The sequence below is a fragment of the Electrophorus electricus genome, chromosome 21 (assembly GCF_041902795.1).
Source record: "Electrophorus electricus isolate QZ-2024a chromosome 21, ASM4190279v1, whole genome shotgun sequence".
NCBI classification, from domain to species: domain Eukaryota; kingdom Metazoa; phylum Chordata; class Actinopteri; order Gymnotiformes; family Gymnotidae; genus Electrophorus; species Electrophorus electricus.
Genome location: NC_137517.1, coordinates 4,933,286 through 4,961,016, shown reverse-complemented (window position 1 = coordinate 4,961,016; position 27,731 = coordinate 4,933,286). Strand labels below are relative to the sequence as shown.

The 27,731-nt window shown below is 47.6% G+C and overlaps 3 protein-coding genes across 6 annotated transcripts in view; 2 read left to right on the top strand and 1 right to left on the bottom strand.

Moving 5' to 3' along the window:
- The first annotated feature begins 62 nt into the window (after window positions 1-62).
- On the top strand, window positions 63-8,122 carry ints11 (integrator complex subunit 11). 2 transcript variants are annotated; one of them, XM_026998733.3, is made up of 17 exons: window positions 63-392; window positions 474-571; window positions 777-850; window positions 945-1,173; window positions 1,373-1,471; window positions 1,610-1,644; window positions 1,746-1,884; window positions 1,970-2,034; window positions 2,341-2,530; window positions 2,961-3,044; window positions 3,345-3,434; window positions 3,712-3,874; window positions 4,236-4,346; window positions 5,695-5,756; window positions 6,027-6,169; window positions 7,345-7,474; window positions 7,990-8,122. In XM_026998733.3, exons 1-17 carry the CDS (start codon window positions 365-367, stop codon window positions 8,050-8,052), a joined length of 1,803 nt encoding a protein of 600 aa, XP_026854534.2. In that variant the 5' UTR covers window positions 63-364; the 3' UTR covers window positions 8,053-8,122. The 2 variants fall into 2 exon arrangements, 1 of the variants encoding a protein (XP_026854534.2); XR_014119150.1 differs by having other exon boundaries at window positions 6,027-7,474; window positions 7,990-8,008.
- On the bottom strand, window positions 8,093-10,322 carry LOC113570362 (P2Y purinoceptor 2). Its single transcript, XM_026998734.3, has 2 exons — window positions 10,040-10,322; window positions 8,093-9,669 (listed from the first exon to the last, which is right to left on the bottom strand). The coding sequence occupies exon 2, from the start codon at window positions 9,621-9,623 to the stop codon at window positions 8,667-8,669; it is 957 nt and encodes a 318-aa protein (XP_026854535.2). The 5' UTR covers window positions 9,624-9,669; window positions 10,040-10,322; the 3' UTR covers window positions 8,093-8,666.
- Window positions 10,323-17,697: 7,375 nt separating this feature from the next.
- The window catches only part of acap3a (ArfGAP with coiled-coil, ankyrin repeat and PH domains 3a), a 49,401-nt gene continuing 39,367 nt past the window's right edge, over window positions 17,698-27,731 (top strand). The window contains exons 1-2 of one of the 3 annotated variants that reach the window (XM_081704152.1): window positions 17,704-17,871; window positions 18,208-18,310. In XM_081704152.1, coding sequence (XP_081560278.1) covers window positions 18,270-18,310 — 41 coding nt within the window. In that variant the 5' untranslated portion in view covers window positions 17,704-17,871; window positions 18,208-18,269. Of the gene's footprint in view, window positions 17,872-18,207; window positions 18,311-27,731 lie in introns of all 3 variants that reach the window. The other 2 variants (XM_026998654.3, XM_081704151.1) reach the window with 2 other exon arrangements.

Sequence of the window (27,731 nt, the reverse complement as noted above, 5' to 3'; positions counted from 1 at the left end):
TGGATGCACGTTGCCAAAGCAACGTCTTGGCCAACCGGGTTGTGGCGCCGAGGTCGCAGAGTCTGTACATCACGTCCGCTAAACATTATTTTTCGTATATATTATGTGGTGATAAATACGTTGCTATTTTATCAGCGTTATTAGCTACTAATAACTAGATCACATCGGGGCATGGCGTAACTAAATAGTTGCATTTTCTGAATGGGTTTGAGGTTACGTTGTCAATGTAGCTAGCTAGTTTGCTAATTGTGAGCTAACTATACCAATAAGTCAACAAGGGAAAGTTAGCTTAGCTTTCCTTAGCCAGCTACATAGACTGTATAGCTAAAAGAAGTTCCAGAATAAAGATTTATTTAATAACAAGATGCCGGATATAAAAGTAACCCCGTTAGGTAAGGAGAGTTTGAATTTTATCTGGTCTTACATAAATGGTTCTCTGATATAGCTATAAAAAGTTCTGCCTCTTCTCGCAGGCGCAGGACAAGACGTTGGGCGCAGCTGCATCCTTGTTTCTATAGGAGGCAAAAACATAATGCTCGACTGTGGGATGCACATGGGCTATAATGACGATGTAAGTTATTCTGGCATCTCGGTACTGGTCATTTTCCGGTACGTTTGTGGGGGGGGGGGTTTTCTGTTAATTTTTTTTCCGCGACGTGCTTGATATGTTTTGTAGAGTGCTAAAACGATTCGGGCTTATATCACATCCAGTGCTGGCAGAAGAGTTGTATTTGAATAGTCTGAATGGTTATTATATTCTTGTTTTTTCATATTAGAGGCGCTTTCCGGACTTTTCCTACATCACCCAGAATGGCCGTCTCACAGATTATTTGGACTGCGTTATCATCAGGTTTGTTTTATAGTTGTAGTAAAATCAGTATTCTCCTGTATAGGTCCAGTGATCGCCTCCCTCCTCTGATCGCCTCCCTGTTCCTATTTTACAGCCATTTCCATTTGGATCACTGTGGTGCTCTTCCCTATATGAGTGAGATGGTGGGCTATGATGGGCCCATCTACATGACCCATCCCACGAAGGCCATCTGCCCCATCCTACTAGAGGACTTCCGGAAGATCACTGTCGACAAAAAAGGCGAAACCAACTTCTTCACCTCGCAGATGATCAAAGACTGCATGAAGAAGGTGGTTCCACTGAATCTTCACCAAACTGTTCAGGTAAGAGCCGACAAACGCAATGTGAATTAACCTTATTCAAATTCTTATAACAATACCCCATCCATATGCATAGGGAGTTTTCTTAATCTATGTTATTTGAAATATAAAACGTATCTAGGCAAAAGTGCAGGTTTATTAGTTTGTTCTATTTTTACTTCGTTTTTCCTCTGTTGTATTATTTTGATTTATTTTAATGTAGGTGGACGATGAGCTGGAGATCAAAGCCTACTACGCAGGTCATGTGCTGGGGGCAGCCATGGTGCAAATTAAAGTCGGCTCAGAGTCTGTCGTCTACACGGTGAGTGTTACACCTCTCGTCACGTTCCCACCTTGTAACGCCCTGTTTGTTTTACTGGATGAGTCTGGAAACTACATTGTGTAGTAAGATGCTTATTGAAAGGAAATTATTAACAACATATAACATTTATTTATACAGGGTGATTATAACATGACACCAGACAGACACTTAGGGTGAGTTGTTGTTTTTTTTTCTTCTTCTTCTTCTTCTATCCGTTGTTTACTAAAAAAACTTTAAGTGTATGTCTGCTGTTACGAACTGTGTTTGTCTCTAGTGCGGCATGGATTGACAAATGCCGTCCAGATATCCTGATCACTGAGTCCACGTATGCCACCACCATCCGAGACTCCAAGCGCTGCAGGGAGAGAGACTTCCTAAAGAAAGTCCACGAAAGCATCGAGAGAGGAGGGAAGGTGAGGGAGTGAGCGTCGCTGCTGAACATCCCAGCTTCATGTCCAGCTTGCGTAGTGAGTGCCGTCTGTGTTTTATTGCTCATAGGTGCTCATTCCGGTTTTTGCTTTGGGCAGAGCACAGGAGCTTTGCATCCTTTTGGAGACATTCTGGTGAGTTCTGAGATGCTCTGTGCTTGCATCCCATGCTGGTAGCCTTGTAGAATCTTCAGAGCATAGTATTTAGAAATTTTCTGTGGACAATAACCATGCGGTCTAATTTTGAGTTCAGATCAGTTTATCGTGTTATGGTATTTTATAAGACACAGTGACCAGTAAATAATGAGCTGAAGTTTTTGTGGCTCATCAGTGGAGGGTTGAGGATTTTCTTGTGCCGTCTAAGCATCAGCCCTCCTGTAGGAATATGTATGGTAAACAAAGGCATTGTTTACATATCAAGATATTTGTGGTCTTGGCCAGGGAGAGGATGAATCTGAAAGCCCCCATATACTTCTCCACCGGCCTGACCGAGAAGGCGAATCACTACTACAAACTGTTCATTACCTGGACCAACCAAAAGATCCGCAAAACCTTTGTCCAGAGGAACATGTTTGAGTTCAAGCACATCAAGGCTTTTGACCGCTCCTACGCAGACAATCCCGGGCCGATGGTATGCATCAATGTTTTGTTTGATTGTTCGGTTATAATAAATGTTAACTCCATTTGATGAATCATACGGTTTTATCGTATATTTAGAATCCAGTGACGTGTTTCAGCTAAACAGCCAAAGTCATAACAATATTTAACGGATAAAAAAAAAAATGCCAGTGTTTTTACTATTGTAGTTGCAGTGAAGAGAGGTGGTGTTTTAATTTTGTTTAGTGTATGTATGTATATATGGATGGTTCCATATTTACACAGTGCATTACCAGTATCTGTATTTGCTTTAGGAAGTACAGATTCCTGTATCTAATTTATACAGGCTTCCATTTTTAGTGCAATTACATAAGTATGTTTACTAATGGCAGCAACAGTCTTGCTGCTGCTGTGCTACGTTGCTCGTTTGGGAATTATATGTGGGACTTTTGTGTATTTTTTAGGTGGTGTTTGCCACACCAGGGATGTTGCATGCTGGGCAGTCTTTACAGATATTCAAGAAATGGGCTGGCAATGAAAAGAACATGGTAAGGGGGCTGTAATACGTGTACATATGTATATACATAGATTATTACAGTGGGATGTAATTAAGCACATCTGTAGGCGCTGGAGTCTTTAGCAGTGACTTGAGCATATGTTGAGTACCTAAAGAAATCTACTTTATTGGGTAGTATTTCACATGTTTCTGCTGGCTCTTTGTGGCATCTGTGCTGTTTAGTATTGCTCAGAATTAATAAGTCGTTCTCAACTTATGTCTTCAGAAGCTCAGTTTGTGTAAAATTGCTTAAAGATGACACGTGTGGTGTTTTTGTACATTTTCTTTGCAGGTCATTATGCCAGGGTATTGTGTCCAGGGCACAGTGGGACACAAGATTTTGAACGGTCAGAAGAAGTTGGAGATGGAGGGTAGAGCCACGGTAATTCATGAGTACTGCCACTAGAGGGCAGTAGAGACTTCTGCATCGTACTGATGTTTGAATTTTGGCTGGGGGTTTGTGGGTTTGATGCCCTGCAAAGTCACTGGGACTTGCTGCACAGAATTTAAGATTTCTTTAAGGTTGATTGATGGTGTGTGTGCATCTGTGATCATAGCCTTGTGTGTGTGTGTGTGTGTGTGTGTGTGTGTGTGTGTGTGTGTGCGCGCGTGTGTGTGCGCGCGTGTGCGTGTGCGTGTGTGTGCGTGCGTCTTCACAGTTGGAGGTGAAGCTGCAGGTTGAGTACATGTCCTTCAGTGCCCACGCAGATGCCAAAGGCATCATGCAGCTCATCCGGATGGCAGAACCGCACAACATCCTGCTCGTGCATGGAGAGGCCAAAAAGATGGCCTTTCTCAAGGACAAGATCGAGCAGGAGTTCAGTGAGTGTGCAGCACAGCAGGCCCGAGTTTACACAGTTTTTACATCAGTTATTGGGCCGGAGAGCAACCGTGTGCTCTGCACAGCCGTGTGTGTGCAAGTGCGTCCGTGTGCGATTAATGCCCCAAGTGCACTGATAAAATGCCACTAGTGCCCTGAAGTGTGGTCATTCAGGCTCGACCACTTGGATATCCTCAATCTTACATTATTAACAACCATGAGAAAGTCGGTTCTGATATGGTCTGTATTTATGCAAGGTGGTTCTGGTATGGACTGTCTTTATCTAAGTCAGTTCTGGTATGGACTGTATTTATTTAAGGTGGTTCTGGTATGGACTGGGCTTCTCTGCCTTTCTCCCCACAGACATCAGCTGCTACATGCCTGCTAATGGAGAGACCACCACAGTGACGACCAACCCGAGTGTCCCAGTGGACATCTCACTCAACCTGCTGAAGAGGGAGATGGCTCTTGGGGGTGTGTCATTAACACTGCACGAGTTCGTCTAGCTGACTGCTAAGCTAGACGTCCAGCCGGACACCTGTAGCTAAGCTAATGCACTCCCACAACCCAGCACTGATTAGACTAGCGAGTACACGCCCGCAACCCAGCACTGATTAGACTAGCGAGTACACGCCCGCAACCCAACACTGATTAGACTAGCGAGTGCACGCCCGCAACCCAACACTGATTAGACTAGCGAGTGCACGCCCGCAACCCAACACTGATTAGACTAGCGAGTGCACGCCCGCAACCCAACACTGATTAGACTAGCGAGTGCACGCCCGCAACCCAACACTGATTAGACTAGCGAGTGCACGCCCGCAACCCAGCACTGATTAGACTAGCGAGTGCACGCCCGCAACCCAGCACTGATTAGACTAGCGAGTGCACGCCCGCAACCCAGCACTGATTAGACTAGCGAGTGCACGCCCGCAACCCAGCACTGATTAGACTAGCGAGTGCACGCCCGCAACCCAACACTGATTAGACTAGCGAGTGCACGCCCGCAACCCAGCACTGATTAGACTAGCGAGTGCACGCCCGCAACCCAGCACTGATTAGACTAGCGAGTGCACGCCCGCAACCCAACACTGATTAGACTAGCGAGTGCACGCCCGCAACCCAGCACTGATTAGACTAGCGAGTGCACGCCCGCAACCCAGCACTGATTAGACTAGCGAGTGCACGCCCGCAACCCAACACTGATTAGACTAGCGAGTGCACGCCCGCAACCCAGCACTGATTAGACTAGCGAGTGCACGCCCGCAACCCAGCACTGATTAGACTAGCGAGTGCACGCCCGCAACCCAACACTGATTAGACTAGCGAGTGCACGCCCGCAACCCAGCACTGATTAGACTAGCGAGTGCACGCCCGCAACCCAACACTGATTAGACTAGCGAGTGCACGCCCGCAACCCAACACTGATTAGACTAGCGAGTGCACGCCCGCAACCCAACACTGATTAGACTAGCGAGTGCACGCCCGCAACCCAACACTGATTAGACTAGCGAGTGCACGCCCGCAACCCAACACTGATAGACTAGCGAGTACACTTGCTCAACCCAATACCCATAGCCCAATACCCATAACTTACCTAATACACTTACCCCAGTATAGACAATCAAATAGTACACTTACTCAACCCCACACCCATAATTGACCTTGTCATTTACTCAACACATGAAAAGGCCTGACAAGCAATAAGCATATATATATTTTTAGTTGCGCTGTACTGTACAGTACAGTGTGTGTTGCCGTGTGCGTATTGGGACCCCTGGGCTCACTGGTAATAAGCCATGCTGCTGTTCTTCTTGACCAGGTCCCCTACCAGACCCCAAGAGGCCTCGCACCATGCACGGGACACTGATCATGAAGGACAACGTGAGTTAACCTGCCAGAAGTGCAGAAGCGATGATTACCAAAACGAATCGATGTGATGGCCCATGGCCTCGTTTACGCTTCGGCTACAGGTATTATGTGGCTTCTTTAACCTTTTATTCCGTGTGTGTGTGTGTGTGTGTGTGTGTGTGTGTGTGTGTGTGTGTGTGTGTGTGTGTGTGTGTGTGTGTGTGTGTGTGTGTGTGTGTGTGTGTGTGTGTGTGTGTGTGTGTGTGTGTGTGTGTGTGTGTGTGTGTGTCTGTGTGTTTGCAGAGTCTGAGGCTGGTGTCTCCAGAGCAGGCCCTAAAGGAGTTGGGTCTGTCTGAACACCAGCTACGCTTCACCTGCCGAGTGCACCTCCAGGACCCCCACAGTGACACAGACACGCTCAGCCGAATCTACAGCCACCTTAAGAGGTCTCGTGAGCACGCGCGCACACACACACACCCACACACTCTCTCACCCACACACACCCACCCACCCACACACACCCCTGTATCTACAGCCACCTCAAGAGGTCTCATGCACTCACACTCACACACAAAAGATGAACGATATCTGACTTTGTATTCCTCACTTCCTCTCAGTGTGTATATGTTGATGGGTTATTTTTTGTCAAAGTTTTTAAATGCTTAACCCGCGTCACTTCGACCATAGCTCACAAGACTTGTACACTGCATCCATGACAGCAGACCACTCAATTCCGTGCTGTGTCTGACCGTACTGGCTGGCTGTCGAGAGTTTTCCTCAGCGTTTGGCCATGGTGAGGAAGTGGCTGCTTCCTTAACCACAAGTGATTTGTCTGGTGCTTTTAGGGCTACTTTCTCCCTGACGAAACTTCGTTTAGTTTTTGTCGTGATTGAAGTTTGAAGTTACTTCTCTGAAACGTTGAACTCCTTCCGTTTTGAAAATCACAGCAAACTGCAGCACTTATGAAAGAGCAGCGGTGAAGTTTAAAAAACAAAACAAAACAACCTTTACCGAGCCTCAGGGCCTCTAGCCAGAACCAGCCCGGGTCCTGCTCCACACCCAGGTGTGATAGATGTGCGGTTAGAGAACAGCCATGAGTGGCCATGTGTAGTTTGCGTTAGCAAGCTGGGCTTTTAAAAAAGTGGCTGGTCAGTGGCATACAGACGCAGTTCCTCTGACCTGCATCAGTCTCACAGAGGCATTCAGTGTAACCTCCCTCATCTCCCTTCCTTACGCCTGCTCTCATGGGTGCTGTCACTCGCTTTAACTGTCACTCATTCATATTCTGGCGCTGTCTCCCTCCCTCTCGGATAGAGCCTTTCTTTTGTACACACCATGCTGGGGATTACTGTACACATGCACAGTGTGCTGGTTAAACTGCCACACTGTAAACGTTTCCGCAGCGCCGGGTAGGCTGGTGGTGGGTTGTTTTTTTGTTTTTTTTTTTGTTTTTCTCTCATCAGTAAATCAAAACTGCAGTGGCTAACAGGCCTAGAATGACTCATTTCCTCCTGCGCGTAGTGATGGGTCCCAGTTCTGTAAATGTCAGGCCAAAACACTGTGTTGTGTGCATTTCTTTTTGTTTGTCTGTCCCTTGTCCCTCAACTCTCCCACCCCCAAGTGTCCTCAAAGGCTACGCCGTCCAGCACCTTCCCGACAGCACCGTGATGGTGGAGTCCATAGTTCTGAAGGTGTCCTCGTCCGCCGAGGAGCCCGATCTCAAAGTGGTCCTGCTCTCCTGGTGCTTTCAGGTAGGGCCACGGCGCGATGTCACGTACATCGCGACCTCCTTCGTCCACCGAATGGCCGACGCGCCTGGCAGAGTTCGGGAGGGGCAGTGCTTAGATTTGTTCTAAAGAGTCATGCAAGTGGGACGCCTTTCGGCTCGGTGACCTCACAAGCGAGAATGTGTGCTGGAATCGTGGGTGTTTGAACACCTCTGTTACACCTTGAGTTTCCATGCCTGTACACATCAAAGGCACAGGCTGCACGCAAGCTACAGCCGTTGCTTGCAAACACTCACCATTTTAAAACTGTTTAAACGGCTTCAGTTAGCAAACAGCTTCCATGAATAAACAAAAAGTGTGGGTAGATGGTCTTTATTTATTATGATTATTTAATTCGTTTGATTTATACATATATACTGTCATGTTTGCTGTTATTACGGCCCTGTGGTATAATTTCAAAATGAAAGCTTGAGAACCCGTGTGACGTTTTCCCGGCACCGGGGCCTTAAACGTGATGCGTTGTGCTTGTGTGTCCGTAGGATGAGGAGCTGGGGAGTTTCCTGTCCACGCTGCTGAAGAAAGGCCTCCCTTCAGCACTGTGACTCATCTCCCAGTCCCCTGTTCTCTACTACTGTCCTTTTAAAAACAGTCAATAAACTTTTTGTAGAAAAACGTCTCCAGCCAAGTTGCATAGGGGTCAAGTGAGAATATATAGTGACCGTATTCTATATGTATACACGATTACTTTGTGTCATGTAATAGGATTATTAACTACATAGTATCTACTGCGCGTGCGTGTACATGTTTATGGTCATGGCTTCTTTTACTACCATTACTGATAACAACAAAGACTGGAGCAGCACTGCAGGATGGTAACCATGGAAACAGCGCAGTGATGCACATTCCCCCATGCTGACACTGCTGCACAGAGCTTCCTGCGTCCCTACATATTACAACCTTACAGCCCTTACAGTACATAAACACTGATTATGCAGTTAAACGATTACCTCTTCACACGCTCGGTCTGCAGCTACAGCGCCTAACTGACCATGTTTGCACGAATGTCTGTTTTGGACCAGACGAGCATGAGCTCATCATGCAGTTCTTTCCTGGTTTATAATTTCAGCTTTCGAGATTTCTCGAGCAGTCAAAGATTATGTATTTGTTTTTGATGCTTGGCGGCTGCGGCTCAAATCCTGAAAATGATTACCAAATCCTAGAAGCGGTCGGAGATGGTGTAGATGCCCCTTTTCCCCTTTGGCTTCAGCCACCTGAGGCTCCACTTGCAGCGACCCGTAGCAAAGTAGTAGAGCACGGGGTCGAGCAGGCTGTTGAGGCTGACCAGTGCCATGGTGACGCGGCGCGCATCGTAGATGGCATCGGCAGCGTGGCAGTCGCGGATGACCCGCGTGCGCCGCAGAAGGTGGAGCAGGTATACCAGGTGGTAGGGCAGGAAGCAGAGCACGGTAATGGCCAGGATGGCATAGATGGTGCGCAGGGCGGCCCGCGCCGTGGCCGTGCGGATGCGGGCGATGCGACGGGCAGCCAGTGGGTAGCACACCAGGATGATGGCACAGGGCACCAGGGCGCCAAACACCAGGCTGAAGCCGCTGTACGCGGCCAGGCTGTTCTCCCACTCTCCCGTTGCGAAGCTCTCCAGACAGCGGCGGGGCGAGCCCAGCCCCACTCCCGTGTCCACGGGCAACGTCAGCATGAAGGCCAGGCCTGTCGTGCCGCACACGACCCACACACCGGCGGTGGCGACCGCCCAGCAGCACGTGCCACGCAGGCGCAGGTAGGTGTGCGGTTTCACGGTGGCCAGGTAACGGTCCACGCACACGCACGTCATGAAGCAGATGCTGATGTAGACATTGGAGAAAAAGATGGTGCCCATCACCCGGCACGCCACCTCGCCGAAGATCCAGTCGTTGCCGTTCAGGTGGTAGTGCACCCGGAACGGCAGCACGCACAGGAAGACGGTGTCAGCCACCGCCAGGCTGATGATGTAGGCGCTGGAGGACGACTTCTCCTTCATCTTGAAGACGTAGACATAGAGGGCGCCCAGGTTGCCGGGGAGACCGAGCACCATCACCAGGCAGTAGGTGATGGGGAAGAGGTAGAACTGGAAGTCGGCCGTCGACTCGCCGCACTCGCTGTAGTTGGAGGCGTTCATCACGGGAGCTTAAAGTGACTTTCTTGACTTCCTTCTACAGTTCTTACTATGAAGTGGAAAGAGCTTTCATCACATGTATGACCACAGCTATACTTGTTTTTCTCCCTAGTGCCTCCTGCTAAATCTCAAGTCATCGAGTATGTCATTGTAATGATTAGATATTGACTGTAAATATCTTTTCAATTGTTTGTCTACTCTGTAAATGCAACCACTGGCTCTGGTGAGATAAGCTCTAGTCAGAAATGTGCAGAAAGAAATTGCTTTACACTCACACTAGTGAATTTGTATGTTAGGAGATGAATGCTACAAGTAACTATTACAAAACATGTTTATTCAAGCACTATGCCTTAAAATATAACGGGTTTTTTTGTTTGTTTGTTTTTTTTTTAAAGCATAAGTAATGAAAGTTGACTTACAAGGCCTTTGAGATTCAGTGAAAATTGATCCGAAAGCGATCGAGGCAACACGAAACAAATTTTCAAGTGTCCTTTTGTCTGCCTGAAGCCACTGATGGAAAACATTTCTCTAAACTGTATGCTTCGCTCTGAACATAAAAAGACACACACAGGAAATCATCAGAGAGTTGTTCCCCCACGCTACCCCAGCCGTGTTTGTGTAGTACGAGGAAGCACAAGTCTGGCAGCAGGTGTTGATCAGGTGACTCACGAGCACATAGGATCTGTGTAGCTATTTTTCAAGCTATTTTTCATTGATGCCCATTTCAGATGAGTCTTTTCAGCTGATCTGGGAGCAGTTTCCCATGTCCGAGGCCCAATCGGCACCGGGGGACCCCACCTCCTCCCATCGCCAACTTCCTCGAAGTGCTTTGAACATGCACCCGAGGAGGACGGCCACATCCACTTTCTTCTGCAATCGTCTGTTTTTACCATCGCGCACATGCAGAAGACTTATGACCTCACGTCCGCGACCTCGCACAGGAAAGCGCTTTCGGCTGTGTGTTTGTTTGTTGACAGTGTCCGGGGAGAACGGACCCGAGCTCGTCTGCAGCACGTTACCCTGTGCAAGCTTGCGTTTTTCAGACCTCGCACACCTCGCGGCGAGAGCCGTCTGGTCCATGTGACGTGCCAAAGCGCGCTCGCTGTGGAGCGAAATGGAATGCGCCCACCAAGAGGCAAACACCCAAGTGTGGGATTCCCAGCATGAATTTATTTCAATTCTGGCTAGTGGCTAAACAGATGTGGAATCAGCTCCCCACTGAGTTACCGTACTGTACACATAACCATTCCTCTGAGACGTAGAGAAGTCCCCAAGTCTCTCCACGCAATCTTCCCTTGTTCCCTTGCTCCCTCGTTCCCTTGTTAACTGAGTCCCTTGTTAAAGCATTGTTAATTATAAAACCCCTTCTGTATTCACTCCGCACAGATATTTCTCCCTCTCTTTAAGTGATCTTAGCCGAGAAACTATAACAGCATGAAACAAAGGTGCATTCCAAAAGAACTGGGCTTCTCGTTCTGCTCTGTCCACAAAAAAGTTCTCTGCCATTCTGGAAATGTGAACTTTTCTAACGTGCGCTGTTTTGGAGCCCCTCCGGCTGTACTGACTCTGCTCCTGACACATTCTTGGCTGTATCCTCTGCAGTGCCTGCAGAAGCTGTGACATCATACCGGGCCCGTCGAAGGGCTCGTCGAAGGGCTCACACAGTTTAGGCATTTGCCATTATGACCAGAAAGGTTTGCATTTTAAGTGCGCTTTTGTGGTCAGGCTCGCTCTAAAACGATTAACAGAGAATGAAGGTCAAACTCATAATTACCATGTTGTGGTGGTGTTCTTAGGCATCGATGGCCCACTTTGGACCACAGAAGTCAGAACATCATATGCATGCTAAAGCGAACCGCAATCCGCCTGCTCCCCTGGTCTCAAATGGCCCTAGAGCAAAATGCTTCGTGTAAACCTTGACTGTGTCAAACTCTGGTATGGCTACAGCTGTACGTGGGGGGGATGATGTCTGGTGTCTTGTCTTTTTCCTTCTGTTCCAATCTCCATACACCGCACTGGCATCCGTCACATCTTATCGGTGTTTAGTTGTTTCAAACAGCACGTTCTCTAGGCCCCCACCCCACCCCCGTGCACGCCTCACATTTTAAATTGAAGCCGCTGGAAACGACATTTCCCTGAGAAAAGCAGGGCGGTGCCTGGACAAGAACCGTCTAGGCGAAGAGCAGGAGCGCGTGAGTTCGGGTTGACGCAAAGACCTGGTGGCTTTCTCTGTACCTCGCTGTAGCTGTTAGAATGGACCATGGAAGGAAAGTGGATGAACATTTCAGCCTGTTGTTCGTATCTCCTGTAGTTCACAGGCTCAACAGCAGGGTGCAGAGTGTGTCAGAGAAGCTGTCGGCATGTGGTCGGCAGACAGCACTGGCATCAACCACCAGTGATCGCTGAGCTGGAAGTAAAGTTTAAAACATCAGGCACACTCTTGCATTGAACTCAGCCCTGTGCTACTAAGGCTGTCTCCAATAAATTCATTTTTTTAGTTCTATAATGTGTTTATCCACAATCCGGCCAAGCAGATAATATGAAAGTGCATTTTTAATGGCTGGGTTTCACCACATAAACCACATAATCTAATTTTCTAAAGTAGAGTGCAAGCAGCCCCACGCTTACAGGACATGTGTGCATTTACCATCTTAGTCACCACTGCTGGGGATACTTTCTAAACTTACTAAACTCTTAGTCGTGGGAGTGGACAGCTAGAGGGTGTGGGTGGGGGGCTTTAGAGGTGCAGAGGGGGGGGGGTTAGAGTTGGGGTGGGGGCTAGAACGGTGGTCGCGGGCTAGAGAGGGATTTTTTATGTGTGTGTGTGTGGGGGGGGGGGGGGGGGTAGAGGAGGAGATGGCCAAGCAGATCAAAAGTAAGTCATCCTCCGCAAGACTCGCATCACATCTCCCGCCAGACCAATTCACCACCCCACACTGCAGCACTGCACGTGCCTGCCATAAGAGGGAGATAAACACCCAGTTCTGAGCTCACACACACACACACACACACACAGCGAATCTGCAGAGACCTTTTTATCCAACTGACATTCACCATTCATGCTCTGCGGGATGTGAGTCACAGCTGAAACTGACGGTCCGATTGCAGCTCAGAATCGCCACTGCCGATCGTTGGACGGTGATGTGCTGCCGTCGTTTGCTGGCGATTACGTTTCGCCACGTGGTCTGCGCACGAACACGTAGGGCGTCCGTGACTTCTGCTCGCCAGCGGCCCCTCGGCGTGGTTCCGCAGCCACCTCGTGTGAAAAGGCTGCGTCGGAATCTCTCACTCCGTCGGATCAAAGCCTTACCCCCTACTCTCACGATCTGTCACTTTCACTTTTTTTCAAACTCGGGGCTGCTGACTCTTCGGTTTTCACAACTTCGAGAGAGAGAGAGACAGAGAGAGAGAGAGAGAGAGAGAGAGAGAGAGAGAGAGAGAGAGAGAGAAAAAGAGAGTGAGACAGACAGAAAAGAGATGAGGGAGGCTGAAGCTTTGATCCGGCCAAGAGAGAGGAAACGATGGATGAGAGAGGTGGGAGACCGAGAAAACACAGTGGATTTGAGTAGGGCTAATTTTAGACACCCCCCCCCCCCCCCCTCCCTACACAGTGGAGGAGGTTTATGTAAGAAATGCAGTAGTGGGAATGAAGACAGGGGTAGACAACAGCTCCTCAGCAGGAGTGACGGGCGCCGATTCTGGATCCGGCTGAGCCTCGGGACCCCACGGCGTCTTCAAAACCTCCAGTCCGGTCGTGCCGAGAACTGGATGCTGTTTCATGGGCAATGACATTCCATATCCCACTCCAGCAGGAGAGGGATGGTAGACATTGTCTTGCAGAAGACATAACGAAAGAAGACGTATCCGTGCCAGAGGTATTATATTTGTACAAAGGTGATATTTAAGCATATACGTCAACAGTGTCACAGGACCTGTTTACTGCTTTGAAGCACTTTGGCCAAGCAGTTACATTTTAATTTCAACCCACGTTTTCTAAAGGGCTATACATCAGCCTTTGGGAAGCTTTCACGTTCATTCACTTTAATTGCGTTGCCCCACCAGTGTCTTTCTCCAGCAAGGTGGTGCCAAGTTTGACCTGAATCTGAAGTCGACTTTAAGTAGCCAGCATTTTATTTCGATGAAGGGTGGAAATATAGAGAGGAACTTAACGTTATGTCAGTAACAGAGTTTAGCCATAGCAGCTTACGCACAGCAGGAAGGCAGTGCTTCATTCATAGCCCCCGAGTGTTCCAAACTTCCTGTGTAAAGGGCTTTTCATTCTTATCTTGTGACCTCACTCTATGCTCATCCCCCCCGCCCCCCACCCGGCTTGGCCAAGAAAACTGGGCCTCGTCTCAGTACCTCTGCCACTCCTCTACCGCACAGAAAGTCCGAATGAGATCACCACTGAACGGAAGGGTAGCCTCCCTACGCAGGGTTCCTCTGAACAATAGCACACTTTGACAGAGGGAAGCAAACGCTCCCCACCACACACACACACACACACACACACACACACACACACACACCTTGGATTCTTCCATTTCCTGTGAATTAATAATGTCTACTATTTCTGGCATCTGGCAGGAAATGCAAGCACTTGAAATACTCTCAGTTCATGCTGCCTAATCAGCGTAATGTGGGAAATAGAGCTAGTTCAGTAAACTTGCATTACCCTCATTAAAGGTCCTTACACTTTAATTATGTTTTTGAGTTTAGCACAGACAACGATCTGGTTCACAAATAAAGAACTGTTTGCTTATCTTGGCAATTCTGTAAATGCCATAGCAGGAATTAGAACACCAAAGCATATTATCTGGTCGTGCACAAAGACTTGGCCCTAGTGAAAGAAGACAGGTCGTGGAGTCGATCGTTAGGACGCAGCTCCTGCGGAAAGATCTGAATGCTGCAAAGCCTCGAGGTTCCTGGTCTAGACGTGCGCATTAACACGCAGGTGAGGTTAACGTGAAGCACCACAGTAACTCAGTATAATCCAACTCCGCATTTTAAGATGGGCTAGTGATGGAAAGTAGGAAATCTTAAAGAATGGACAAACCAAATTCTAAGGAGAAAAGGTACATTTGCAGTTACATGTAGGTCAGCTATAAATTTTAAACTCTTTGTTACTTTTAACTCCAGGAGAATTTCCCTTTGGTGTTTTCATATTTCTGTTTCATAGTTCTGATAGTATTTTGTGTTGCTCAGAAACTCCCTGAAAACTGGAATAAACCAACGTGGTTATTGCCGTGATTGGTTAGCTCATATCTGGATTGGGAGTTCTGTTAGTTGATGCCAAAGCTGACTTACAGAGGTTGTTCTTTCTTTCTTTAACTCTTTCACCTTATGCAATACAGATGTTTGTAATCTTGCTGTGTTCTAGTTACAAGAGTTCGCACCAGTTCTCACGTGTCTTTAGAAAACAGTCAGTGACTCAGAAACTTCCCAGACTCACATGTTAACAACTCTGGAGAAAAGGAGAATTTGTTCATTTCAGTTTTTATTCCCCATTGAGTACAGAAAGACCAGATGAGAAGTCACATTTGGTCAAACACTAGCTTCATCCAGAGTCAGCTCAGCATATGTCTTGAACAATTCAAACCAACAATTGAACAGTCACTGGGGTTGAACTGAATTCTTTCAAGGTAGAACAGAATCAGAAAATAACCATGTTAGAGGCAATTGATGGCTGGTGTTTTGATTAGAGGTGAAGCATCATTAGATGCAGGTCCTTATTAGATGAGGATTTTGTATTCTGTACATGATTGTATTTTGTACTCTATATTCAAGCATTAAAATCTTGTTTTAAAAAAAAACTGAAACACCGTGTTTTGACAAAGCAAAAAGTCTTGTTGAAGAAAGGGGAAAATCTGACTGGGTCTGTGTTTTTTATACTTGCTCTGTGAGTTCATTCGCACATGACAGTGAACTCTTCAGTGTTTAATTAATATCTAGAGTGTTAAAATGCCCAGATACACAAAAGAACACTGGACAAGTTCATTTAGCACTGGTACCTTTGCATACAGCATTATCACTGATCTGAGAGCGGATTTTAAGATAACCTCTTCAGAGATGTTTTTACCTAGATACAGTAGTGACATACTCTATTTCTGACAGGGTTGGGCTGTGACCAAAAAGGAACTGTAGATCAAGTTCTCCAAATATCAAATGCCAGGCTTCCTAAAAACCAATAGAACCAGAGAAAGCGAAAAGAACAAAAGACTTTATTTCATAGTTTTCATTGTCAATTTGTCACGCCATAAACATTTGTTTGTATTGGTTTTGTAATTCCATTCTGAAATCTGGCCAGATAAAATACATGCACAAGATGTAACTGTAAACTGTAATGTCCAAATAGTGGACATGGGAAGGTAACTTGCCATTGACAGCAATTGGAAAGTAGCTGTGGGATTACTGTGTCAAACCTGTAGATCTGTAAGTAGATCTAAAGAGCCTCTTCCAGTGAGCAATGATCAGACTGTGATGGACCATTAATCACATTATCAATTATTATCAATTTATAATCACATTAATTATCATCCATTAATTATCAATACTGGAAGCTATCATTGGATTTAATGCCCTTAACTAGGTCTCTCCATGCAAGTAGACCAGATAGCAACATGAATGGACAAGATGTCAGTGTTGATTCAAAGATAATCGATACTATATCTTAGGACACAAAATCTTACTTAAGAGAAACAAAAATGCTATCTATTTATAAATATATTAGTTTACCTGTATTTTAATAATCTGGACATAAATCTTTGTTGATGTTGGACATAGTAAGAGTTCTATTGCAGAACATGTGTAGACAAAGGAACACAGTAAATTCCCAGTGTCATGGAGTTCAGTGTCATTAAAGGACCTATTTTGTTTATGGCATGCATTTACTTTAATGGTAGGTCATCCGGTCACATGACCCCAAGGTCACCTCCGTCTAGTCATCAAAAGTATTTTAAATGGCCTTTTAAACACTCCATTACGAGTTTCTCCCTGACCTATCTATCAGTCACATGCACATTGCTGCTCTAATTAGGACTATAAATTATGAGGACCTGTATTCATCAAGCTTCTATGGGGTATACAAACTGATCTGGTATCAGTTCCTATGCTATGATGTTCATTAGTATACAAGTGAAAAATAATCCTCAATTAGAAACAGGACTCAGTGAAACTGAATACATGCCTCATTATCACCAAATGTAGACAAATTAAAGGGGAATTTTGTTAACACACAAATGAGTAAAAATATTTAGTAAACATTTACCATACATTATTTGGTCCCCCCAACACACACACACACACACACACACACAGAGAGAGAGAGAGAGAGAGACACACACACACACACACACACACACACACACACACACACACACACACACACACACACGCCATTTCTTCTTCAGGGGTGTGTATGCGATGCTGCTAAGTCATATAGGGATCATCATAAAAGCCTAAATTTGCCGTGTACCTGAAAAGTAATGTAGATTGTGTATTAAACACTAATGTTATTCTTGGCATCTTTATGATCACTGTAGTACACCAGTGGATTCAGTTGTATACCACATGATGGATAATGTAGGCACTGGCTAAGGTGGAGGAACACGAGTTAAGGTGGAGAAACACAAGTTATTTCCATTGTTTTGTAACTACATCTATAGCTAACTTTTACCTCAGTAACCAAAAAAATAATTTGGCTCTTTTTTTTCAAATAGGTTTCATAACAAACACATAAACAAAGAGACATCCTTATGGGGTCCATCCAAATGCTCCCACATTGTTAGTCTTATTATTTTCCTATCATCCTCAGAAGTGCATGCTTCTTATACAGTGGCCCTCTATCATTAATGTAATGCATTTCCATTTTTGCTTATTGTATTACAGTAACTAAATAATGCTAGTAATGCCTACCTAAACCTAGCCCTAATCCTAAATCCAATTTCAGTAAACGGAGTTTCCTCACAATGTGAAACTTCTGGTGTTTTTCTCTTCCAGACATTCAACAATTTGACGACGGTTCCTAACTCTCACATTTGCAGCGGACTGAAAACTGCCCGGTACTGCTTCTTGCTGGTAGCACTCCCCTTCAGTGGACGAGTGGCTGCGCACACAGGATTGCTCCTATACGTTTTGAGTCGCTCTCTGTCTCTCTCTGCGATGAAATTTTCGCTTTAAACTAGAGTGCCAAATTCACACCCAAAATGACGGTGGATTTTGAAGATTGCATCAAAGACTCACCCCGATTTAGGTAGGTTTTAAATCAGATATTCTGACTTCATTAGTCTTTTAGTCTGACCTCGTTCGGTCTCAGGAGGGCATCAGGATTAAGCCGTTTTTTAATAGCCTAAATACTGTCAGTGACTGAACATCGATAACATCTGCTTTATTAAGGCTGCTGGCCACAGACAATTTTAGGGTCGCCGCTGTTGCGTTTAATTCGGTCACATTCCCATTAACGTGGGCAGCCCGCCTAAGATAAACCCTTGAGGGATATTCTGTGTTCATCTGTGTGTGCAAAATCCTGCCGTTATAAGGTAGCACGACTGAGTGTTGCTTTAATGTTGAATTGTTATATTCTGTGCAGTCTCATCGTTAAATGTCTCTTGTGGAACAAATGAATGGCTGCTCGTGACTGGTAGCGCTGGGATGAGGGTCTGCATCCCCCCAGATCGCTGGAGCAACCAGTGGTCCGTTATACTACATTACACCCGAATGGATAAACATATATAGCCTATATACATCTTTAAATCGCGATCATCACATATATTCATGTGTTTTTGGTCTGACTGCCATCTCTAGACCCTCTGAAAGTAAAACCTTTCCTGACAGAACGGTCGCTTTTCATCAGGAAATAAACATTTCATGCAGGTTTGTGACAGTCTTTAGTACGCTGTTGTTCAGCTGTCAGGGTGTTAATGGCATGGCATGACTGCAAGTCTTCGAGTGGGTTGGGTTATTGCACTGGTAGAGTGAAGTAGCGCCCAACTAGAGCTTATGATGCAGTTAATGACAGCTCACACCAGGTGGCTAAATGACAGGGAACACTGACAGCAGTGAACTACAGGCCGGTGGGAAGATTGTCCTCACTCCACTTCACTCACCAAGAGCAATAACGCGATGACAGTTTATCTCCTTTTTGAGCTGGGCTTTGAGATCATTTCTGATTTACCCTTTTAGTTCTAACACAGCAGGTGGCCCACTCAGAATACCTTGGGCAGCATTCTGTGGAGAACATATGAGTGTTTCCTTTTGTGTAAACGCGGTGGAACACTTGGCCAGAATGGCATGCCGAGTTTAGTCTGCTGGGAGCCCAGTCTCTGAAGGAGCCAGGCAGTGTTAAAAGGTAGGATTTTACACAGCAGCGCGTCCCCGTGAGATGGAGTTCTTCACTTTTGTGGCAGATCTTCTGTGAGGGCTGGAAATTCCTTTGATGTGTTTGGTTTTGAAGCGATGTAAATGTTCTCTAGCAGGATGCCACGCATTCCTGGTTTTAAAATGATGGCCTCGCTTGCTCTGCAGACGTTAGGGGGGAACCACGTCTCGCATGGCCGCTTGTGAGGAAGTGCCCCCTGCTTTGATGCACACGCATGGCGCGAATGCAGAAGTGAGTGGGCACTTCTCGCGTGAGCGCCGCGCCCCGCCGGGCATCCCTGCAGCATGGAGGAGCATGGGACGGGGGGCGGAGGGATGAGAGCCACCGCCGAGCTGCACCCGCCGTGCCGCGGAGGTTAGATAAATAGAGAAGGCATTCCTTTGCTCCCACATCCCCTTCATACAACCAGCTCCCATTGCTCACCACACTCACGTGCGCCTGTGGGTGTTTTTGTGTGTGTGTGTGTGTGTGTGTGTGTGTGTGTGTGTGTGTGTGTGCGTGCGCACCCCGTGCACACGAAAGAGACACAGGCCGGGTCGGCAGGCCAGTGAGCTGCCGTGAGAGTGTGTGAGAGCAGGCGGCAGATACGATCTCTGCTTCAAATCAAAGACTTTCAGTCTCCCTAGCAGTACCTTAATGGCTGCCATCTGGCTTTGTTTCCCGGGACTGTCCAGTGCTGAGTGAAAGGTATTTACAAAAAACCTCCTCGTGTTTATGTGCAAAAGGACAGCACTGAGAGGAGACATGCTTCTTCTGTGTCCACTCGTCCGTTTTTGTCTCTTAGTTCCATTTCAAATCCCCTCTTATCTACATCTTTTTTTTTTGTTGTTTGCGCTTCGGAACAGCGGATTAATAGTTTGCAGTTGATTTGGTTTCAGGCCTGGAAAGAAGATGATGTGAATTCAGAGTCAACGCCTGAATTCTATGTACAGTATTGTATTATTTATTTAGTCTGGACGGCGAGCCGTTCTCGACGAGGCTCATAACTTCAGTTCGTGTAGTCCCTTAACATAGTTGAGAAAGATCCCAGGCTGGATCTGGCAGAGGGAGTTACTTGAGAGGAGCCAGCTGCATTAGTGGCTCCTTTGTGGAGGTGAAAGGAACGGAACTGTTATATAACATCACAGAGGGTGGTGTTGAGGGTGGGTGTGTGAGTGGGGGGGGTAGGGTGGAGCTGGTTCTTAGGCTGAGCGTGAGGGGTCATTATGGGATGCTTTGGGCTCTTTCTCATTCTCATGATGCGTTTAACGGCTGCTGCACGGAGGCTTTCATGCACCCGAGGTTTTGACACCTGCCGTGTTCCTCCTCGTACAGCCTCGGCGCAGGTTTTCATCAGTGCCACCCGGACCTGTTCGGCCTTCGCCGGCCGCTGGCACGAGCATGCTGGGCCTGCTCAGTCTTGCACGGTCAGGCCATTGCCAGGTGGACTGGCCTTTTTTCGACTTAGGCTGAGGATCTTTATTGGTTAATCACATTATGACTGTAGGGTTGAAATTCTTCTAATGTTGGTCTACATATGTCAGTATGCTTGCAAGTGTAACAACTCCACTGTATCTCCTCATGTACTCTCACAGGTCATAAATCTTGGGCTATGAGATATGACATTTGTGGCAGATTGGAGCCACCTTGCAGTTCAACCCCCACTGTGACTTGGACAACACATTCCCTTGACTGGAATAGGAAATTACAATTTGAATACATCGCAAGTCTGGGTTTCAATTCTATGAGTGTTCCATGAGTCACATGGTGTCCTTTAGAAAGCAACAGCTCCTGACCTGTAACGGGATTTGAAATACAGGGGTTGCTAATGGTGACGAACTCAGGGAAAGAAAACTAACAGAAAATCTGGCACCAAAATCCTGTCAGTACACAGTGTCCAAAGATACTGCCACGTGCACCACTCTGTGGTCTTGTCCTGGCTATTTTTGAATCATGTGACGATAAGCTTAAATCGTAGCTTTATTTGTAGCACCAATGACCACTGAAACCGATGCTTACTGTCAGCATGCAGTCCGAGAGCTCATCCGTGCTGGAATCCTTATATAATACGACTTATGATTCCAGAGATGTGAAGTTCGTCAAGCTGAAAATTCCACTGATCCAAGAGGCTCATGTTCAGCCAGTAATTCTGTAATGTAGTGTGCCATCATTTCTGTTCACCGCGACCCTTGGGACTCTGACATACTCCAGCTTGCTTGCTCACGAGTGGCGCTCGGTTTTGCCATACCTACGCCACCGCTGGCCTTCTGACGCCTCACTAGCTCAAATCGCCAGGGCCAGGTGGCTTGCAGCCTTGAGCCTTGACCTTCGGTGATGTGGACCCCCCAAAAAAAAAAACTCCCACTCCTGCAGCAGCTGCCGGATGTGGGGAACGCCGCGGGGAGGCTGTTCAACTCTTGACTGGCCGATCTGGGAGCCAGAGGGGACTGGGGAACACAAAGGAAGGACTCGTGAGAAAACCCAGGACTCTGCGGCCCCTTTGAGCCAGTGCGGCTTTTCCTCGTGACACAGAGTCATCTGACTGGCCCTGGCGTTGGATTCAGAGCCCTGAGTAATCCATAGATGAGTCATGACAGTCTCCTGAGTTTAAGATACCAGCTGGCAGAACCGTTAGTCTGATACAGCCCAGGGTCCTGCCTCTGATATGAGCACAGTGTGAGCTCTGCACCATCTGCTGACTGGTTTTGACTCAGCATATGATGAAAATAAGTTTCTAAACCCTTAATGAATTCATTGTAATATCACTTCCAAGACTCAGTTACAACTGCAAACTTCAGTTACATCTGCTGTGTATCGTTTAATGTCAAACTAAATTATTTATCTATTACTTTATTATAATTGGAAAATGTATCGTCTCTCAGATACCTTAGATCCTACTCCCACAGCCCATACTATAACTTTCAGGATTCTTTAAATATTATTGTTAGTTTTGCTAGATTGGCATGGTTCAGAGAACTGCAGAGGAACACGTGAAACCATTCAGAAAGGAACAACGTATTTTCATGTGTGAATGGTCTGCTCCCTTCTGAGACCGTCCTCGATGATGTCCTGTTGTGGCCACCGTAGTATGGGAGCAGCTTCCTGTGTTGTGTTCCTTGTAGCTTTCTGGCGTCCTCCTCTTCTGAATTTGTGACCTCAGGACTCTGTCCTCCCCTGCACAGAGTCATACGCTGCACTAAGGAGGTTAATGACTCTCACCAGCGTCACCAACACACTCCAGCTCTTATCTGGAAAACTTCAGTCCCTCTGGTGCACTTGACTTGTTTTTGGTCTGCATTAAAGTTGGTAGAGCTAATGTAATGTAGTGTAGGAGACTTTTAAGAGAAATTTATCAAGAATATTTATGCAGTTATGCAGAAGTATCTGTTCCCAACCCAGACCACAGTCATACCCTTTACATTTAATTCAGCCCATTAAACTTTAAGTAAGACTTTAAGTAAGTAAGACCTTAGGATCTTCTTCTCAACTGATTAAGGGTGTCGCCAAACTGGCCTGCCTCACGAGCCGACCACGGAAGACGCCCACAAACAACTGGGATTAAAGTTAGCAATGGGATTAAAGTCAGAAATGGGATTAAAAACAGCAACGTGTCAATTAAAGCCAAAGTGTAGGTGCATTGTCTCCTGTCTCTGGGCCTGGGCTCACAGTGTCAAGGTGGACACCCGAGAACCTACCAAGGTGGGCACCCATGGTCGCTCTGTATTCTCCAGGGATGCACAGTATATCATTTGTTAATCATTATCATGATACTGGCCTTCACAATATTGATATCCATACTGCGATATGCAAATGAGCCTTCTAACATCCCGAACCTTCTCAGACATTCCAGAGGAGAGTCTGAGAAGGTTCTGATGAATCAGCATTCATGTGTGGGATTTTTATCCATATCCTCCATCCCTAATGCCTTTCACTTTACCCATTTAATTCATCTTTCAGTGAAATGACAAAGGCTTGTAAAACAACAGGTGCGCAACTTTACCGGTGTTATCCACAGTTGCTCGTCTTCTCTTTAGGGAGATGCAGTTCCTTTGCCAGCATGGCCTCAGATCCAGCCAGGGTCCCTTTGAAATGATCCATCGCAGCTGCCGAAGGATCCCTCCGATGTAATTACCGCACAGGTTCGGCATTGACGAGTGAATACAGGCCGAGAGGACTGAGGTAGAGCAGCCCGGCTCAAAGAAAGACTCCCTGCTCTTCCTCTTTATCAGGGAATTCTGGGCATTTCTGACGGGCATTTCCAAATCTCTTTTCCGCGTGGGCAAAGTGGACCCGGAACCATGCAGTTGGTGCGTTGGCTGTTGCTTGTGGTCTGTCAATCCCTAATATAGTCATGGAATTTTAAGGGTTCTGGAAAGTATCTAGACATTGCCACGGTCGCACAACAGAAAGCGGTAGCGAATGAGAAATGCGATACGGAGCGCAGAGAGCGCCATGCGAACCCCTAAATGATCGGGATGGGATGATGTCATCCCTTTGTTGCGTGGGCTCTGTGTGAAGCCTGCCTGTCTTTCCTGTCCCTGGGTGCCTGAATGGAGCTGCCTCCATCTGCACAGCCTGCTAATTTACCTCCACACAACACCCAGAAACACGACAAAGAACCACAGGGAGGAACGCCAACACACAAACTGGAGCCTGGAAGCCTTCATTAAGCGTGTGTGTGTGTGTGTGTGTGTGTGTGTGTGTGTGTGTGTGAGGTTTATTAATTAAAAGGTAGTTGAAGCCTCAGGTTCAGCTATGATGCTGCTCTCCAAGGGCTCTTTTGCACAGAGTCACTACAAATCCGGCTTTTATAGTTCAGGCTTAGCTGGTTCACGTTGCTGTGACTCAGAAGTCAGAGGAACTGGATTGCCAAGAAAAATTTGCTTCCATTCTGACAGGCTTGTAGTTCTTTTTTTTTTTATCTTCAAAGTTAAAACAGTAGGTATTGAAGCTTTCGTCGTAACAGCTCGGACCCCATCTGATCTCAGCTGGACAGACCCATTGGGTTCCTGTGGATGGCGATTACCTTTTTTTAAGGTATTAAAGTGGCAACACAAAACGTTATTTGATATAATTTACAATATGACAACCCCCCCCACACACACACACACACACACACACTTTCCTTCCGCCGCTCTATTTCAGTGTATGGGTATATTATACTCAAGCCTCCTACTGCTTGTCAGACTTACTAACTGCAGTACATTCCCTGAAATGGTGGTGGGCACATGTGCCCTGGACTGTGTTCAACTCTGCAACAATGCCATCAGTGTTCATGACAGGGACCCCCGCACCCGTGACGGCACTGAGGTCTCTCTCCTTACCACCGTTCACCACAAGCGGCATGCGACGTCCATAACAGAGCGAGCAGAGAGCTAAACGCAGCGCCTCTGGGGTCCTCCTGCCACTGCGTGCTGGGGGGGGGGGGAGACGAAGGCAGTGGGCGTGGCCAGGGAAGGACAAGCAGGCGGGGAGGGAGCGTTAAGCTCCGCCTCTGGCCCGCGCCCTCGCGTCGTGGCAGGCTGCCATAAGTGCCTCGCGGGCCAGACGTGGTTCTGCTGCCTCTGGGGATGGTGTGAGTCAGCTTGCTGGTAAACACTCAGGTTCGCGGCAGAACCGTTCCTGGGGACCGCAAACGAGGCTTCGCCCTGCACTCTCACACCCCCACTACAGCTGATGTCAGTGGTCAGCTTTTTAAACTAGGTGCATTAAAAAATAGTGTAAAAATAGTTTTCTTTCCCCGGAGTTCGTGGTGGCGTGGCGGCACCTCGGTGGGGAAGCGGGGAAAAATGGAAGCGGATGCGCCGCAGACCGTGGTCCCCCCGCTGAGCGCCTGTCTCTGCACTCTGTCTGTCTCCGAACCTCCTGGAAATGCCCCGGACTAAACGCTTCCCAGCAGTGCCAGGCTCATAGACGGAGCCTCCCTCAATACGCCATCGCTAAGGCTTCGTAATGAACCGGTGCTGTTTACTCAGAGTGAGGAAGACGAGAGCCCGACTGCGTTTAGAACTCGCCGCCTTTATTCGGGAGTCCCCTACACACACACACACACACACACACACACACACACACACACACAGACAGCTTAGTGGGACGGTGTCATGCAGCTCGGCTGTTGCCCAGGTGCCTGCCTCTGGTTCCAGGATGTTTGCCGACTCATGTTTGTAGCCTGCCGCTCTGCAGCCCGCGTCTGGTTCTGATTTGGGCGCGGCCCTGCTCGGTCTCGTCATCTCCCAGCAAGCTCCGGGTCACAGACAGGAAACTCGCGGTGCTGACCGCGGCCTGCTAAAACATTCACAGGGCCAGAAGGGAGGAGTGGGGTGTGTGTGCGTGTGTGCAAATGACCTCACAACATGCTGGATCTCACCCAGGACTGAGTCAGCTCTGTTCCCTGCTCATCTGCACTGTATAGAAATGAATCACGTCACACAGAAGAGAATAACAATTACCAGACTCTAAACAGCACTTGTTACTTAACATGACTAACCGGCGGCGACATAACGGGGCGTACGAAGGCGGCGAGCCCTTTCTTCTGTAACCTCGGCGAGTTTACCCACGGTGCCCCTGACGGGCCACGGTAACGCTCTCAGTTTAATGGGCCTCTCTCCTGGCGGTGTGCCAGCCTCTCTCCCCTGGCCCCCGTAGTGGTACGGCCTCCCGAGGCCCGGCAATCCGCGCTGCCAGCCACCGAGCCGTGGCCCAGGATTTTTTGGCTCAGCAGTTTGCACGCGGCGGGCCGGGCCTCCGCCGGGACCCGCAGCCCTTCTTGAAAAGCCATCATTCACCCTCCAGCTGCTTTATCACTTGGCGTTAGGATGGCGTTACTGCTCAGTGCACATTCCCCGGCCAACATGGGCAGTAGGACAGGCAATGGATCGAACGGCTTCTGGCCAACAGACAGATCAAGGCTATCAGCTAATGTTCGCATCCCTTACTTGGTGGTAACACAAATGCGCTTGGAGGGCACAAATACAATGGTATGGTGTAATGGGTAACAATCCTCCTGCCCCTATCTGGCCTCTGCGCTAAACCCCTAAGAGTGCTTGAGCAAGACTCCTAACTCTGCATGTGCCTACTTCTGTGACATGATTGATCATTCTAAGTTGCCCTGAGTGTCTGTTAAATGTAAATGCTTTATGTGCAGCAGGAAGCTGGTTGTTGTTATCCGGACCTTATCTGTCTCCCTGTCCAGTGGGAGTTGAGTGGGATTATCAACATCCTGGCGGTGCACGATGACGTGAAGAGAGCATGAGTGAAAGCCCCGCTGAGGAAACACCTGGATGGGACCTATAGCTCCTCCCACTCTCTTTCTTTGTCTCACTATTTTTGTTCATTATTGTTGTTCTTGAAGGTCTTTTGTAATCGGTGGTCACGCGTCTGGTTTTATGGACCATGTTTTTAAATGGACAACCAGTAACCCCACCCCACCCGCCTCCCGCTTCCATTCAGGGAGCATGTTTTAAATTAATTCCGGAACAAAAATAATTGGAGAAGAGCTACTGCATGACTGTGGAGTGTTTTGGACAGCCATGTTACTGTCTGAGGGCCGTTTCTCTCGGTCTTTGGCAGTAAGGGGGAGAGACCCTGGGTCTGGTATGATTTAGCTTAGCTACGTGAGCTACGAGTGCAAGCCCACAAAAACGCGGGCGTTTCCCCGAGACTAGCGCTTCCGGAAGTCAAGAGAGAAAGGGTGTGGGGTTGGGGCGGGTGGGGGGGGGGGTTCTTACACTTTCCAATTCTGCGTTTTCTCCGTACACAATGCGATATCGGAACAAGCATCCAGGGGTGGCCGCTGGCGTTGTGAGGGCCTTTTTCCCCCATTCAGCTTGGAGGACAGAAGCACAGGGGAGTCCCGGCTCTGAGCCTCTCTGCTCCGCCTGTGCCCGAGGACAATGAAGTATTGTGTGGGGTCGTTCCCATAGCCAGTGTGTCTGTGTGTGTGTGTGTGTGTGTGAGTGTGTGTGTGTGTGTGTGTGTGTGTGCGTGTGTGTATGCATGTGTGAGTGTGTTTATGCATAGCTCCCTTGTTTCCCCACTGACATTTTCGCACGCTGCAGTCACGACGGACCACCCGGCGCTTATGTGAACCTCCTCTGCAAGCCAGGACACCTCGATGGCTGTACCTTCGCCGTGTGCCCCCCCAAGTCTGGCAGGCCGTAGCAGTAAGCCCCCAGTAGCAACCTCTACGCCAGCCACTCATAACGTCGACATCTTCCTCTGTTCATTCCCATTTTTGACATATTGCTGCAGCGCCAAAAAACTAGTGAACACTTCAAAAACATTCTTGATGTTACTATCAATTCTGTAATAGACTGGTGGTATCTAAAAAATGATATTAGGGTATCAGTAAGAGACGGTTGCCATTAATCACCACATTGTTATGCAGGGAATGTGCGCTAACTGCACTCATTGTGGAGTGACTCAATAGCTGGCACTGAACGCCATGAAAGCACTACCCTGGCTGGGTGGTGGCATGAAACGGTTAATACCCCCGCTCGTCCGTGGAAGCCTTTGTTGGAACTCGGTGCTCCATGTCTGAAGTGTGTGTTCCCCAGGGTCTGTGGGCTAATGGCACATGCCCTTCACAGACCCTCCGTGGAGGAGGAAGGCTTCCCTTAGACTGGTCCTACAGACCAGCAAACAGAGACCCACACAGTGTCTGCAAGAGCAAGAATTTAATCTTAATCTCTTACCCAAGATCAACAAACGGTCAAGGAATCCTTAAATTCCTCTGAAGAGTAAGGAACCTGGGATTT